We start from the raw sequence: 15,687 nt of genomic DNA, 5'->3' as shown, positions 1-15,687 counted from the left end.
GCACGCTGGGCTTGCTGCTGCTCCACCAGACACGGCTGCTTTAGCCTGAAGGGAGCCATGGTCGGTGGAGTGAAGGCATGTTCTTACACTTGGTCTGCATGACTGTTATGCTTTGCTGGTGTTTATCCAACAAATGGTAATGTGAAGCAACATCTTGTAGAGATTTCTACCAAAATCAAATGTGGGTTTTTAGATCCCTCAGATACTATGAAAATGAAAAAAAGGAAATGATCCAGAGTTCAATCTCAGTGAGAGCTTCACACTGTCCTCAGGTTTTACCTGTCTGAGGGGAGATAAAGCTAAAGTGGCTCCCTCTAACCCCAGTTGTCTGATTATGCAAATCTGGGGTTGGAAAATGAAATTTTTAATTTCAGTAGCATTCCAATTCAGTTCAGTCACTCAGTCGTGTCCGACTCTTTGAGACACCATGGACTGCAGCATGCCAGGCCTCCTTGTCCATCACTAACTCTCGGAGTTTACCCAAACTCGTGTCCATTGAGTCGATGATGCTATCCAACCATCTCAGCATTCCAGAGAGGTACATAATCAAGAAATCCTGGGCTAGAATGTAGCAAAATGCCACCGCCCAGTTCTGCAGATCAGAATCTGTCCTGAATGTCAAAGTCCACACCTCAGAAAGACAACTGATGAAGAAGGGGATAGGGAAGCCGAATGACATGAAAAGTGTCTGAGTAGAAGTACAGACATAGACCATAGACATGCTGTATAGAGACTCCCCACCCGTAAACACTGCAGTCATCATCTTCGCTAATTTCCAACAGGCAGAAGGGGATCTTCTGCGTATATATGTGAGCCCCAGGGTTCGGGTTGACCCTCTATGCCTTTCTCTTCAAGAAGATACCAGGAAGAGCTATTTCAGCTACAGGGATCATGATAAAGAGCTATATATTCAGTTGCCTAGAATACATATCCCACGGGCAGGAATCAGACCATCCAGGTCTCAGGTAGTGAGGACTGTTAGCCTATGGTCTCTCACTCCTAAGCTGAAGGGTATTCCAAGTAGAGCAGAGGAAGGTAGCTATCATACTTTTATTTAGAAGTAAAGGAAAATAAGTATCCATGAGACAGACCCAGAAACAACACAGTCCTAGACTTGTCCATGGTACCCCAACCCGGGGGACAGAGTCTTAGAGGATACTCTTGTCTTAAAATTGTTTGGCTCAAAGAGGCACTTAATCAAGCTGATAAGTGACACAGACACTGCTTTAGATGAATAATTATTCCATTTTTCTTTTTGGTCTCCAGAGTTCCTAGTGTTTAGTAAAAGATTCTGCTTTTTGAGGGGAAGTGGGAGGGGAGCTGGGCCCCAGGGAGGTGGGGGTGAGGGAAGCAGAGAAAGGCAGAGAAGAGAGGCCCAGGTGGTCTGGGCACTGACCTTCCTGTCCCGCTGAGAACCTGCGTTCATTCCTGCCCTCAGGTGTGTGAGAGGAGCTGGTTCCTTTCTTTCTTTTTAAAAATAATTCATTTACTTTATTTACGGCTGTTCTGGGTCTTTGTTGCTGCATGCGGGCTTCCTCTAGTTGCGGCGAGCGGGGGCTACTCTTCATTACAGTGGACGAGCTTCTCACTGAAATGGCTTCTCTTGCTTCAGAGCAAGGGCTCCAGGTGCACGGGCTTCAGTGGTTGTGCTGCACTGACTCAGTACTTGCAGCTCACAGGCTCTCGAGGGCAGCCTCAGTAGTTGTGGCTCACAGGCTTAGTTGCTCCTCAGCATGTGTGATCTTCCCAGGTCAGGGATCAAACTCATATCCCCTGCATTGACTAGTGGATTCTTATACACTGTGCCACCAGGTAAGTCCCAGGAAAAGCTTTAATTGTCCTAGATGGGACTATGTTCATTATTTACTAGTGAATCTTGCAGTCATGAATGCTACAATACTATAGTTCCTACTTTCCAAGATACATTCAACTGGGAAACATTTGTACATGTGAACACAGTCCCAAATAGATTTCAATGGTGAAGTCAAAGTTAACATTAAGAACTGTCTAGTGTGGAAATACATGAGACATAAGCCAAGAGTGAACCCAAACATAAACCGTGGACTTTGGACAATAATAATACGTCATTGTAGGTTTATAAATGTAACAAATGTACCTCTTTGGTGGGGATGATGAGAACAAGGAAGGCTGTCCCTATGTGGGATGTACAGTGAGTATATGAAAAATCTCTGCATCTTCTGCTTAGCTTTGCTGGAAAAACATAACTGCTTTTTAAAATATTATTTTCTTAAACTTGTTTAAATAGGAAAAATTATATGAGATATAGCAAACTCTGTGCACAGATAAACATGGGTCCCCTTAAATCCTGGCATATTAAAGAAGTTTGAACTGTTTTATGAAATTTGAGGGACAAAAAATTAATTGGAAAGGGAAATAATTGAGGTAAAAACTTGACTCCTGTTTTTCCTAACTACATATATCATTTCTTCTCTGACCTGTGTCTCACTAATCCCTCACCTATCTTCAAAACATCGCAAATTATGAGAGGGCATTCTCTTTTGTGATGCTAGCTAGCTGACATCTCACATATTGATCCAATTACCTTCTTCATTTCATTGATCCCTATCTAATGTTCATCAGTCCTGGAACATATAATCCTAATGTCTTCCATCATACATGTCTAACCTCTTTCAGGACCTCTAGTTGCTCCTATAGCTGATAGTGTTCTCTGTGTGTAACATCATATCTCCTTCTGTATCTGGTTCCTCTTTCAGGGCCTCTAGGCCACCTGGTGATTCCACTGTTGTAGGTCTCGGGGTCAAGGGTCAGACCAAGATGATTCCATGGCAGTTGGCAGCCGTGAAAACAGACTAGCCCAAATGGAGGAGTGGGAAACAGTAGGATTTATCTTCTCTGTTCCATAGGCTACTTCAGCTTCTGCCACTGCCATTGCATCAGCAGTCACTAAAAGATTTTGCCCTATTTCTTGTGACTAATCCTATCTGAGAAGAAGCATGTGAGATATTGGTGATGGTCTCCACTGGAAAACCCCAATCACAATGGTGCACATACTGGTCAGAAAGGTCGAGGCCACCAACATGTTCTTCTCCTCCTGGGTCTTAGTATTCTTGGTGATAGGACTCATCATAGAAGAATGAGCTGAACTGAAGTTGGGACCCCAAAACCCTACGATAAGCCACAATCCATGGATATGTTGTACTTCCCTGTGGCCATCCAGTCAGAGCTATTATCTGGAAAGAGATAGGTGGAGAACAAGGGTTCATCTTTCCTCGACGTCCGTTCATCTCACCATTATCCTCTAGTGCAACCACCTGTGCTTGCAGTGTGCCCACTTCCATAATTAACACAGTCAAGGCCTACCCCCAAAAGCTCAGCATTTGCACATTTTAGAGAAAAGTTTGGAAACTCACAGACTTAACTGATGAATCTCTGAGAAGCCCTGATAGTAACCACAGGGTATCTAGCACATCTAGAATGTGAGGAAATAAAAGAAAGGTGACTGGCAGCAAAGAAAACATGTTACATTGCCATTAGAAGACAAGCGTGTTTAGCAAGAAATGCATTTTGAAAAAATAGAAGAGGAAGAAGTTTACAGAGATACAAGGATAGAGAACAGTTTCTTTTGGTTCTGTCTCCCATTTAGCTTAAGACCCCTACCTCTTTCTTTCCCTACCTCTGCTCTTTATTACTTAATCAAATGTTTCACCTCATTCATGTTTACCTAGAGATTTGTGTGCCCCAGGTAGAAATGACCCTAGAAGAAATATCTTTCCTTGCCTCAATACAGCTTCTTCTTTTCAACGGATGGCCTGGAAGTGGTCAGGAACATTCTGATTGTGGTGTTCGGCCTTTCTTTCATGCATAACTTGTTCCTGGGTTTTGAATTCACCTATATGATTCCTCAAACCAAATATACTCTCATTATGACTGCCTGCTTCGCTTTCCTCACAGGTAACTTCCTGTCTTCCGTCACAGGTAACTTCCTGTCTTCCCTAATACAGGATTGGAGGCATACTTGGTTTGTAGGTCCAGGCTGTGGTCTCTGACTAACTCAGCCTTCCCAGTTCTTTGGCTTAGATACACAGCTGCCAAATTGGATCCACCACTCAAGTGGCATGGGCCTTTGGACAAGGTGCAGTTGTGCGTGCTAGGGGTTTGGAAGTCAAGCATATTTCGGGTTAAGACTTAAGTACGAGAGCCAGGGTCCATCAGAAGGGACTTTTCTTTCTCCTTTTGTCCAGACATCAGGCATCCTTCTGCTCAGTGCACTCCTACTGTATCACCACATGCTAACTCAAGGTGAATCCGTGTATTATTCGAGTTACAAGGTCTCCTGGATCATTTTCACTGCGTACTTAAACATTTTATTGTTATTCACCTCTGGTGAGTGTCCTCAGGGCCCTTGATGGGTGCTAAGAACCAATCCATCTTTGATAGGTGGGAGAGTGAGAGGATGGGAAAGAAAATAGAGGGAAATTTTACCAACCTTTGCATTTTATAGCCTGAGCTACCAGGGAAGTCTCCCAACCTTTGCATTTTAAAGGGCCAGTGGGGGAGTTAGACTCACTCTGAGGATGGTTCCTACAAGGATGTGGGCTGAGTGAGATGTTCAATATGCTTGCCTCCAAGGGAACCCTTCCTTTCCACCTTTTCTTTCATACCTGCCCCATTCAGAGTGGAGATAAGTGCTAACTTCAAGACTAAAGAGAGTAACTGATTGGGAATGTTCACTCATGTGGAGGCAGTGGCCCTGGGGGCATAGCGTCAGGCCAGGACAGCCTGAAGGCAGACAGAATCAGTGTCTGATGCACAGTGACCACCTACAAACACCAGGGGCTCTTCTAAGAAGCCTTTTAAAGTTTCCCTTGGAATTGAACTTCCTAACTCAGAAGCACGGCCTCTGTCAGAAAGAATTCTCAACTGTGTTGAGTTGAGCACTGCCTGTGTGTGCTCAGGCACTCAGTCAGGTCCAGCTCTTCCAAGACCCCATGGACTGCCAGGTTCCTCTGGCCATGAGATTTTCAGGCAAGAGTACTGGAGTGGGTTGCCATTTCCTTTTCCAGGGAAGCTTCCCGACAAAGGGATCAAACCCGGGTATCCAGCATTGTAGGCAGATGCTTTTACTGTCTGAGCCACCAGCACTCTCCTGCTAAAGCATCCTCCTCCTGAATGCCTTGGGCCAGTTCAAAGGGAACCATTAGGCTTTAGGTCTGGGCTTCGTGGCCCATAGGGAGGGAAGTGTTTCTGTGACTTTTCTATTGTTCCTTCATCACCCTCCCCTGGCTTCTCTTTTTCCCAGGATTCCTCTCTCTCTTACAGTACAAGCAGTCCATCAATGGTTCTGGCAGCCTGATCACCATCCGCAAATCTGCCAGAGAAAGTCAAGTTATGGAGCAACATGGGGTTTCTATCAAAGTTGTCTCATTACCAGCGGTACTGCAATGCCTCATAGTATTGTCCGGGTACACTCTGCCCACGTGAAAGAAGATTCTCCAAAAAGATCACACGTCCAAGCACATCGTGTAACCTAGGCTCTATGATTTGACAATTTATCTTTCAGTATATGTTCATCTTAATGGCAACAGCTTGTGCATATGTGGTGTGTGAAGGTCCAGCTGTATGGTCTGGTTTGGAATTATGTAAATGACTATAACTGGATTGGGGTCTATAAGAAGATCCAGAAGAAACTTTAAAAAAATTGTTTTACCCTGACCAGCTTTTATATGTTCTCACCATTTAATAGCATCTGTTACTAATACAATAAATATCATCATATAACTGATACTTGCTGTATCATTAACTTTATATATCACAATGATTTGGAATAATGTATATTACCTTTAGTCTCATTGATTTTATTGTAAAATATTTCAACCCTTCAGAAAAAACACAAAACAACATGATAAATACCTATGTATACATCACCCAACTTTCACATTATAGACATAACTGATATGCCCCTAATTGTTTTTCTAATCTTAATTCCCTCATTTGTTTCACTGTAAAACACCTTTAATGATGCATTGTTGATAATTTTACATTCATGTCATCTTTCCTACAACTTTATGCATCTATAAAAATTGTAGAGAGTAGCTATCCAAGCATTCAAAGATCATTAAATATTGTACTGTACAGATCATTTTTAGCAACTCGTTTTTTTCACTTGACTCTATGGTTTTGTGATTCATTGATAAGTTTTGTTCTACTTCATTCATTCAGACTACTGTTAAGTTTTCCCCTTTAGGGATATAATGTGAAATACTCATTGTCCAGTTGATGAAAAACTAGCAGTTTTCTTTTGATGTTGTTTTGTCACTAAGTTGTATGCGACTCTTTTGTGACCCCATGGACGTTAACCCACCAGTCTAATCTAGCCATGGGATTCTCCAGGCAAGAATTCTGGAGTAGGTTGCCATTCCCTTTTCTATGGGATCTTCCTGACCCAGGAATTGAACCCATGTTTCCTGCATTGGCAGGCAGATTCTTTATCCCTGAGCCACCAGGGCTGCCTTATTTTCTTTATTCTGTTACAAATGGTGCTGCTATGAATATTCTTATACACAGTTCTCTCTGCCCATGAGCTAGAGTTTCTCTTGGGCGTTTAGGACTAGACCAGCTGTATCAGAGAGTGTTTTCAATATGATAATTACCTGTGTTATTGTTGTTCATTTGCTGTCGTGTCTGACTCTTTGCAACCCCATGGACTGCAGCACACCAGGATACCCTGTACTTCACTATCTCCCACAGTTGGCTCAAACTCATGTCCATTGAGTCAGTGACGCTATCTAACCATCTCATCTTCTGCTGTTTCCTTATCCTTTTGCCTTCAATCTTTCCCAGCATCACGGTCTTTTCCAATGAGTTGGTTCTTCACATCAGGTAGCCAAAGTATTGAGCTTCAGCTCCAGCATCAGTTCTTCCGATGAATATTCAGGGTTGAATTCCTTTAGGATTGACTCATTTGATCTTCTTGCAGTCCAAGAGACTCTCAAGAGTCTTCTCCAGCACCACAACTCGAAAGCATCAATTCTTCCACACTCAGGCTTCTTATTTGTAACAAATACTAAAGTGTTTCTTTATATATGTGTACTTTTCTTAAACCATAAGCTCCTAGAAGGCATAGGATTGTCCCCTAATAATTCCTCAGCATCTGAAATAGTACCTATTAGAAACCCACAAAAGTGTAGGCCCTAAGAACTGAGGCCCCAGAGCATAATTTACTGATGTTTTCCCTGCCCTACACTCAGGTCTACAAAGAAAAACATTGACTTAATTGCCTGTGGGGTAATAATTCTATTGTAACATCTAAAATTGGTCCCAAGAAACATGGGGAAAAGGGATTTTCATTCCTTCAGTGTTTATTAAGCAAATATTTATTCAATACCTACTGTATATGCCTGGTGTTACTCTAAGTTGTTACAAAAATAGCACTGAACTAAATAAACAAAATCACTGCCCTTATGTAACTTAGATTCCAATGCACCTGAGCATATCAATGTGTGTGTATGTGTTGTGAGAAAACAAACTAATTGAACAAATAAGTGACTAGTATTTCATAGATGGGTAGGTGCTGTGCATTCAGGAAAGGTCAACTGCTTTTCTATTTAAGGATGTGCCCCATTTGTCAACAGACAAAAATGTGTGCAAAATGGTTTACTTCCAATACATCAGTGTTATAGTGAACTCAAATACAGGGTAGGTAATTTCTCTTTGCTACAAATCATGATCTCTGGGGAAAACACAGTGAAAACCTAAGACTTCTAAGTTTTAATCAGGTCCCCAGGATTTCCCAATTCACAATAACCCCTGGGTCATATTAGCAGGTGGCTCCCTGGGCACCAGCAGATGCTATTTCCACCCCCTAGGCTGGAGAGGACACTCTGCAGAACCACCATCAGAAACCACGACCTGTAACTCACGGCACCTCAGAGCCTGGGGTACCGAGGTCTGTGCTCTGACTCTCTCATTCCAAAACGCACTCAAAACAGAAACAATAGCAAAGAAGAAGAATCTCTGTTCTGGGATGTTCATCTCTAAAATTCATCAGAGCCACTTGCTCTTCCTTGAAAATAAGGAAGCAGAGGTAGCAAGTCCCAACACTGAAGTCTCCATACAGAAGGGTGAGTGTTGAATTTTATCTGTCCTGTTACTCGTCTTCCACACCTCATCTGTGGAAGCCAAGGATTCCCTGAAATGACAGCTTTCTCTCTGCTGAGATGACCACTGATTATCGCGTGGGCCTGGTAAACTGTCAGAGCAGAAGTGGAGCAGAGAGGCTGTTGTCATGAGTCCACGGGTTACGGAATTTTATCTCTGTAGAACTTGCCCATTAGTGTTTTTGATACACTTCTTTAAAAGTTTCCTCAGCCTTTATACAGAGGAGAAAACAAAGGCACACAGAAGGGTGGGCTGGGGTTCCTTCTCGCATTCTGGGTCTCTCTCGTTAGAGTGGGGTTGGGTGGAGAGAGCGGGGTACTCATTTTAACGTTACCCTCTGTCCTGTTCTCCAGGTGTGTCCTAGGGAAGAATGGTCCCAGAGAATGACTCTTCAGTGACTGAGTTTATCCTGCTGGGTTTAACACAGAAGCCAGAACTCCAGCTGCCTCTCTTTTTCATTTTCTTGGCAATTTATGTGGTCACTGTGGTGGGGAACGTTGGCTTGATTATTCTTATTGCTCTGAACCCTCACCTGCACACTCCCATGTACTACTTTCTCTTCAACCTCTCTTTCATTGATCTCTGCCACTCCTCTGTCATTACCCCTAAAATGCTGATGAGTTTTGTGAGCCAGAACATCATCTCTTATGCAGAGTGCATGACTCAGCTGTGTTTCTTCTCCTTCTTTGTTATTGATGAATGCTATATTTTAACGTCAATGGCCTATGACCGCTACGTGGCCATCTGTAAGCCCCTGCTCTACAAGGTCTCCATGTCCCATCAGGTCTGCCTCATGCTGATGGTGGGTGTATACGTGATGGGGCTTGTGGGTGCCATGGCCAATACTGGGTGCATGCTGCAACTCTCCTTCTGTGATGGAAACATCATCAATCACTACATGTGTGACATTCCTCCTCTCCTCCAGCTCTCCTGCACAAGCACCTCCATCAATGAGTTGGAGATTTTCATTGTGGTGGGTGTCAATGTCATAGTGCCCAGTGTCACCATCTCCATTTCTTACACCTTGATCCTCTTGAACATCCTTCGTATCCATTCTGCAGAGGGCAGGTCCAAAGCCTTCAGTACCTGCAGCTCCCACATAATTGTGGTTTCTCTTTTCTTTGGATCATCTGCATTCATGTATCTTAAGCCTTTCCCTGCTCGGTCTCCGGATGAAGATAAAGTGTCCACAATTTTTTACACCATTGTGGGGCCAATGGTGAATCCTTTCATCTACAGTTTGAGGAACAAAGATGTCCAAATTGCATTGAGAAAGACCTTGAAGAAAAGAGTATTCTGAATGAAAATTTTGTTAGTTATTGATGCCACATCTTAGTATGGACACACAATGTATAAAGACATGGAGAACATAGAAATTAAAGTAGAAATGCAAGTGATTTAAATCATAGCATAAATTAAGCTCATTATATAAATCACTTCATAAGAAAAATCACTATAAGGAAAAGGAGGATCAGCTCTTCATCCTTTCATAGAAAATAGGGGAAGTTGTCATTGTTCAGCTTATTTTCAGAGCCTATAAGGTTTTAAATTGAGAAAGTTGAATGGTAATATATCAAGTAATGGTAAGATTGTCAGATTTTTCATGGGGGGTAGAGAAGAAGAGGGTAGGGAGAATTGAGAGAGTAGCATTGACATATATACACTACTGAGTGTAAAATGGATGGCTAGTAGGAAGCTGCCATATGGCACAGGGAGCTTAGCTTGACGTTCTGTGATGACCTAGAGGGTTGGGGTATAGGGTGGAAGTAGGCTCGAGAGGGAGGGGATATATGTATACACATAGCTGATTCATGTTATTGTACAGCAGAAGCTAACACAACATTGTAAAGCATTTATATTCCCATTTTAAAAAATAAATGAAATAAAATTTTAAATAAAGATTTCAAAAGTTTCTCTTTAGGTGTCCCGGGGACATTAGGTACAAATAATATAGTTTACTTAATCAACAAATTGAAACTGAGCACCTATTCTGTATCAGTTTGTGTTTTTAAACAGCAGAGATACCACGGTGAACAAGGCAATGTTTGTGCTCTCATAAGGCTAATTGTCTATGGGAAGGTGGAGGTGGGGTGCAAGAGGGCAGCAGGAGGAGTCAGATTATGAGCAAATAAACAGATATATGTGTATAGATGGGAAAGGCCACACAAAGTCTTGAATTAACGAGATGGTACAGGAAGTAACCATGGTTACTGCAGACTGGGTGTTCAGGAAGGATTTTTCTGAGAAGGAGACATTTTAGCTGAGAAGAAGAAAATTGGACACACAGAGAGATAAGAATATTTTTCACAGGGGAAAATCCACATGGGGACACTGGGACAGAGTGGTTATCTGCAGGCCAAGGAGAAAACAAACCTGCCAACACCTTGATCCTGAACTTAAAGCTTCCAGAACTGTGACAAATAAATTTCTATTTTTTAAGCCACCTAGTATAGCATTTCTTTATAACAGCCCTAACAAACTAATGCATGGACTATTTACTGAACACTATGAAATATATTTAAAAGAGTTGGGACTTAACGATATAAACATCTTTTTTTAATGCTAAATATAGTCACATCAAATTTAATGGTCAAAAAGCCGTCCCTAACAAACTTACTTTTACTGAAAGACTAGGCTCTCTTTACTTGAGTCTCTTCCTTAATTTACTGAATTTCAAGACTGTATTAAAAATGATATTCATCAAGATGTCAGGAAGTGAATAGTTTTATGTTTATGCAGAGTTAGTACTTTCAGAGCAAATTTTCCTGGAATTCAGGTCATAGGACAAGTCTTGGAAAGGTCAGGATGGAGGAGGCAGGCTCCTTTCTGCCGCGGATTTCCTGGGGGGAAGGCACAGGAAGGCCAGTCTCAGAGCCAGCAGGCTGCAGCAACTGCTTTCCTCTTTCTGCTGTTCTTAGCTACCACAAGCATCCAGGCTGTGTGTGAAAGAGAAAACTGTTCATTGTTCCATGTGAGCTTGAGAAAAATGTACATACTGCTGTTGCCGGATGCTATTTCATCTCCCAATTTCAATTGGATCCTTACAGTGTTTCTACCTGCTTAATTATTATCATTCTGTAATGCCTCTTCTTTATTAAAGATTAAATGTCCCTGGTAAGCTTCCTATGTCCTTAAAGTATGTTTTCTGAAATTAATATAGTGACCCCAGATTTCTTTTGAGTGTTAGCATGGTATGTATTTCTCCATCTTCTTACTCTTAACTTAAATCTTTACATTTAAAATGAGTTTCTTCTAGACAGTGCATATTTGGTGTTTCTTTCATTATCCACTATGAAAATTTCTGTATTTTTATTGGTGTATCTGTACAACATACATTTAAAGTGATTGCAAAGCTTTCTCAACTCACGATGGGGTTCTGGGGCTATGTCATGGCTTAGCCTAGCCTCCCTTCAATGTGTTCAGCATACTTACATTAGCCTACAGTTGGGCAAAATCATCTAACATAAAGCTAGAATGTTGTTTTGATTAAAATATGCAAAGGAAAAAAGCTATTTATAATAAAGTGTTGCATACCTCATGTAATTTATTGAATACTGTGCTGAAAGTCAAAGGCTTTGCAATTGGAAGAGTATGGGCTGTTTACCCTCTTGGTCGAATGATTGGTGGGGAATTGCAGCTTGTGGCATTTGACCCATATTTGCTTTAGACCCATGGTGAAGTTGAAAACTCATAAATCAAACAGTCCTAAGTCGGGGACCATCTGTATTAATAAACCTGAGTTAATATCATGCTGATAAGTGTTTTCTACTTGTGCACATGATGCGTTCTTTATTTCTTAATCTTCCCCTTTGTTTTCTTATTCTCCAGATTTAATTGAGTATTTTCTGTTATTCCATTTTATCTCCTATCCTAATACATCAATTATCCTTCTTTTAAAATATTTACACTGGTTATCCTAAAGTTTACAGTACATGTTTTAATTTAATTGAATCCACTTTCTAATAACTCTATACGACATCATCTGTAGTGCAGGGAGCTTGGACGGTTTCTACTTATTTCCTTCTGTGCTCCTATGACATTGATGTTATTCATTTCACAGAACCATGTTGTAATTACTAATGCATTGTTGCTACTGTTATTTTAAACACACAATTATCTGTTAGATAAATTAAGAAGAATAAGACAAACTTTTTAAGACTACTTTTTCCCTCTGATGCTCTTTTTTAAATGTCAGTTCAAGCTTCTGACCTATTTTCTTTTTCATTTGCCTAAAAAGCTTCTTTTAGTATTTTCTGCAAGGCAGTTCTGTTGACAACAGACTCTCTCAGATTTTGTTTGTCTGAGAAGGTCATCATTTCACTTTCCAGTTGAAGGATAATATTATTGGATTTAAAATTACAGATTGGTGATTTTTTCAACACTTTAAATATTTCACTCCATTCCTTTTGATTGCATAGTTTCCAGTGAGAGTCCCTCTATAATTCTTGTCTCTGTTCCTTATGGGTAAAACACTTCTTGCCCTTGGCTTCTTTAAGATTTTGTTGTTGTTGTTGTTGTTGCTGTTTGGTTTTGTTGAAATATACGTGGTGTAAATATTATGTTATTTTCAGGTGTACAACATAGTGATTCAATATTTAAACACATTATGAAAGTGTCACCATAATAAGTCTGGTAACCATCTGTCCTCATACAAAGTTATTATAGTTTTATTGACCGTTTTTCTTATGTTGTGTATTCCCATGACATTTACTTTATAACTGGATGTTTGCACCTCTTAATTCCCTTCACCTATTTCTCTCATCCCCCACACCATCTCCTCTGGCAACTGCTCATTTGTTCTCTGTATGTGTGAGTCTAATTTTTGTTTTGTTTTTTAGAGTTCACATATTAGATCATACATTATTGTCTTTCTCTGACTTATTTTAATTAGAGATATCCATAACATAAATGGCAATATTTCATTCTTTTTTATGACTGAGCGACGTTGCAGTACTCCATACCAATATTTATCCATTTGTCTGTCAGTGGACACTCTGTCACCATCTTGTCCTTTTTTCTATTTTAAACTTTTAATTTTATATTTTACATGAGTACCTATGATTCATTTTGTGACAATTTTGTTACTGTTGTGAGGTACACATTGAGTTTCTTTGTATATTTATTTGCTTTTTGTGTATCTAATTATTCCTGCCTCACTGTGTAAAAAGCCTGTCATTTCTTCTTTAGATTGTCTTTGTCTTTTTGCCAAAATTATTGTTTCTGATGTATGTGGATCTATTTATGGACTCTGTATTTCAGTCCATGGAACTATGCATTCTTTGGACTATTGTATTTCTTTATTATTGAGTGAAAGAGTGGTCTATGCATTTTGGATGCTAAAAACATGTGCATGCCTGCTCAGTTGTGTCCCACTCTTTGCAACCCCATAGACTACAGTCCGCCAGGCTCCTCTGTCCATGGGATTCTCCAGGCAGGAATACTTAAAGGGGATGCCATTTTCTCCTCCAGGGGATCTTCCTGTCCCAGAGATTGAACCTGTGTCTCCTTTAAAAAAAAAAAAAAAAATGTGCTTCCCAGGTGACACTAGAGGTAAAGAATTTGCCTGCCAAAGTATTTTGGATACTGTGGTGGTTTAGTAACTAAGTCGTGTCCAACTCTTGTGACCCCATGGACTGTAGCCCACCAGGTTCCTCTGTCAATAGGACTTTCCAAGCAATAATACTGGAGTGAGTTGCCATTCCCTTCTTCAGGGGATCTTCCTGACCCAGGGATAGAACCCAGGTCTCCTGCACTGCAGGCAGATTCTCTACCAACTAAACTACCAGGGAAACCCATTTGGATACTAGGTCCTTATCAAACATATTTCTCTCATTCTATTTGCTGTTGTTTTTGTCCTTTTTTTTTTTAACCATCTTGATGATGTGTTTTGGAGGCAGTAGTATTTTGAGCAGTGTGAAAAGTTAAAGAACCTGGCACTTTCAGACTAAGAAGGAAACCTTCTCACTTGACTTTATAGTATCTCACTTGACTTTTTCTTTACTTTTATCCAAATCTGAATCATAGTTTTGATAGTTATGTTTTTATTGCAGTGTTCCAGTGTGCCTTTATTACGGTGTTTCAATTGCCCATTGGGTAGCTTAAGATCATGGAACATTTTAAACTAGGAAGGAACAGATCTGTGCTTTCAGAACTTATTCTAACATCTGCGTCCATAGCCAAATAAGAGGGACTTTGTGGGAAAATCTAGAGTAACAGCTGGAGTCACCATATTTCAGCATGTAGTTCAATAGTTCAATAAAAAACTAAAGTCAGTGTGGCTGTAGACCCTAATGCTGAGCATGTGAGAAACGTGAGAAATACTCAGAAGGCTTTCACCAAAGAACAACGTAACTTACAGAGTTATTTATGCAGGGCCTGCTGTGGACTCTGCACTATCACAGCACTGTGAGAAAAGTAATAAGACAGAAGACATGTTTGTCCTTATAGATCTTATAGTGTCTAGGGGGACACGGGAATTAGAGGGGAAAAGGAATGCCTGGTGAGTGTTATGACAGAGGACCTACTGGAAGTTTTGACAACATATGTATTGATAGCTGATATTGTTTGACTATATACCACTTGACTGGTACTATGCTAACCAATTTTTGTACAGTTTTTAATTTCATCATCAAGACAGTACAATGAAAAAGATGCTATCATTATCATCACTATTTTAGAAATCATGAACCTGAGGCATGGAGTTGAATCACTGTGCCCAAGTTAGTAAGCATGGTGGTAGGACTCAAAGCCATATGATGAGAAGGAATTGATGACCTCAGTTAATGAAATAACTTAATACATTTAAGGACTCAGCTAGATCCTCAGTTAGAAATTTCCAGTAGGGGTTTAAACATAAAAACTTTAGAATGGAGAAAGTAACTCAAAAAATTTTGAGATAACTCTTGAAAGATAGTAACAGAAATTAGTTACTAGGGTCTTTGCAAAATTTATAGTAAAGATATGAAGAAACCTATAAGTACTCTCTGGAAATTTTCCACTTAGGATGTAGAAAGACACAGAGTAAGAAACTGTAAATAGATTTTTCTAAAGTGATGAAGATGATAGGAAGATGGGAGTCTACTTTTGTCTCTGCCTTGGGGAATGTACAGTCCCTGGAGTGATGTGTAAGCTGGATTCAAATACTGGGTCCCTAAAGAACTAAACAGAGAACATGGTCCAGACTGTAAACCCAACTCCCTTATTTCTTTGCACACATGTAGACTGTATTCCCTGGGGAGAGACTGAGTAAGCTTCCACCCTGTTTATAATCAAGCATGCTGCATCATTAAATCACAGTCTTCTGTGTCTTATCAAGTAGCAAACCTGATAACAATGCTGTTAATTTTCCCCTGCTTCTTAAGAAGACTTGAAGTCGTAATCTGAAATTAACATTTGTGTGTGCTGTGTGTAGGTCAGAAAGATTTCCAGGGCATATCTGAAATTCAGTCTGGGCTGCATCCTTTTAGAATTTAAGGAACCTCAAACCTGAAACTGCATTTCCAGAACTACAGGGTTAGCACCAAAGAGAGTGAGTTTCTGAATTCTGTT

General features: G+C 40.5%; 1 protein-coding gene and 1 pseudogene across 1 annotated transcript; both read left to right on the top strand.

The window, feature by feature from the left end:
* The first annotated feature begins 3,020 nt into the window (after nt 1–3,020).
* LOC122431101 lies at nt 3,021–5,522 on the top strand (annotated as a pseudogene).
* Nucleotides 5,523–8,500: 2,978 nt separating this feature from the next.
* LOC122431102 (olfactory receptor 8B3-like) lies at nt 8,501–9,439 on the top strand. The gene has a single exon (XM_043452179.1). It carries the CDS (start codon nt 8,510–8,512, stop codon nt 9,437–9,439), a length of 930 nt encoding a protein of 309 aa, XP_043308114.1. The 5' UTR covers nt 8,501–8,509.
* Nucleotides 9,440–15,687: the final 6,248 nt, after the last annotated feature.

The sequence above is a fragment of the Cervus canadensis genome, chromosome 29 (genome assembly GCF_019320065.1).
Source record: "Cervus canadensis isolate Bull #8, Minnesota chromosome 29, ASM1932006v1, whole genome shotgun sequence".
Classification (NCBI taxonomy): domain Eukaryota; kingdom Metazoa; phylum Chordata; class Mammalia; order Artiodactyla; family Cervidae; genus Cervus; species Cervus canadensis.
The sequence above is the reverse complement of the archived record's forward strand: the minus strand, read 5'-3'. Positions and strand labels throughout refer to the sequence as shown.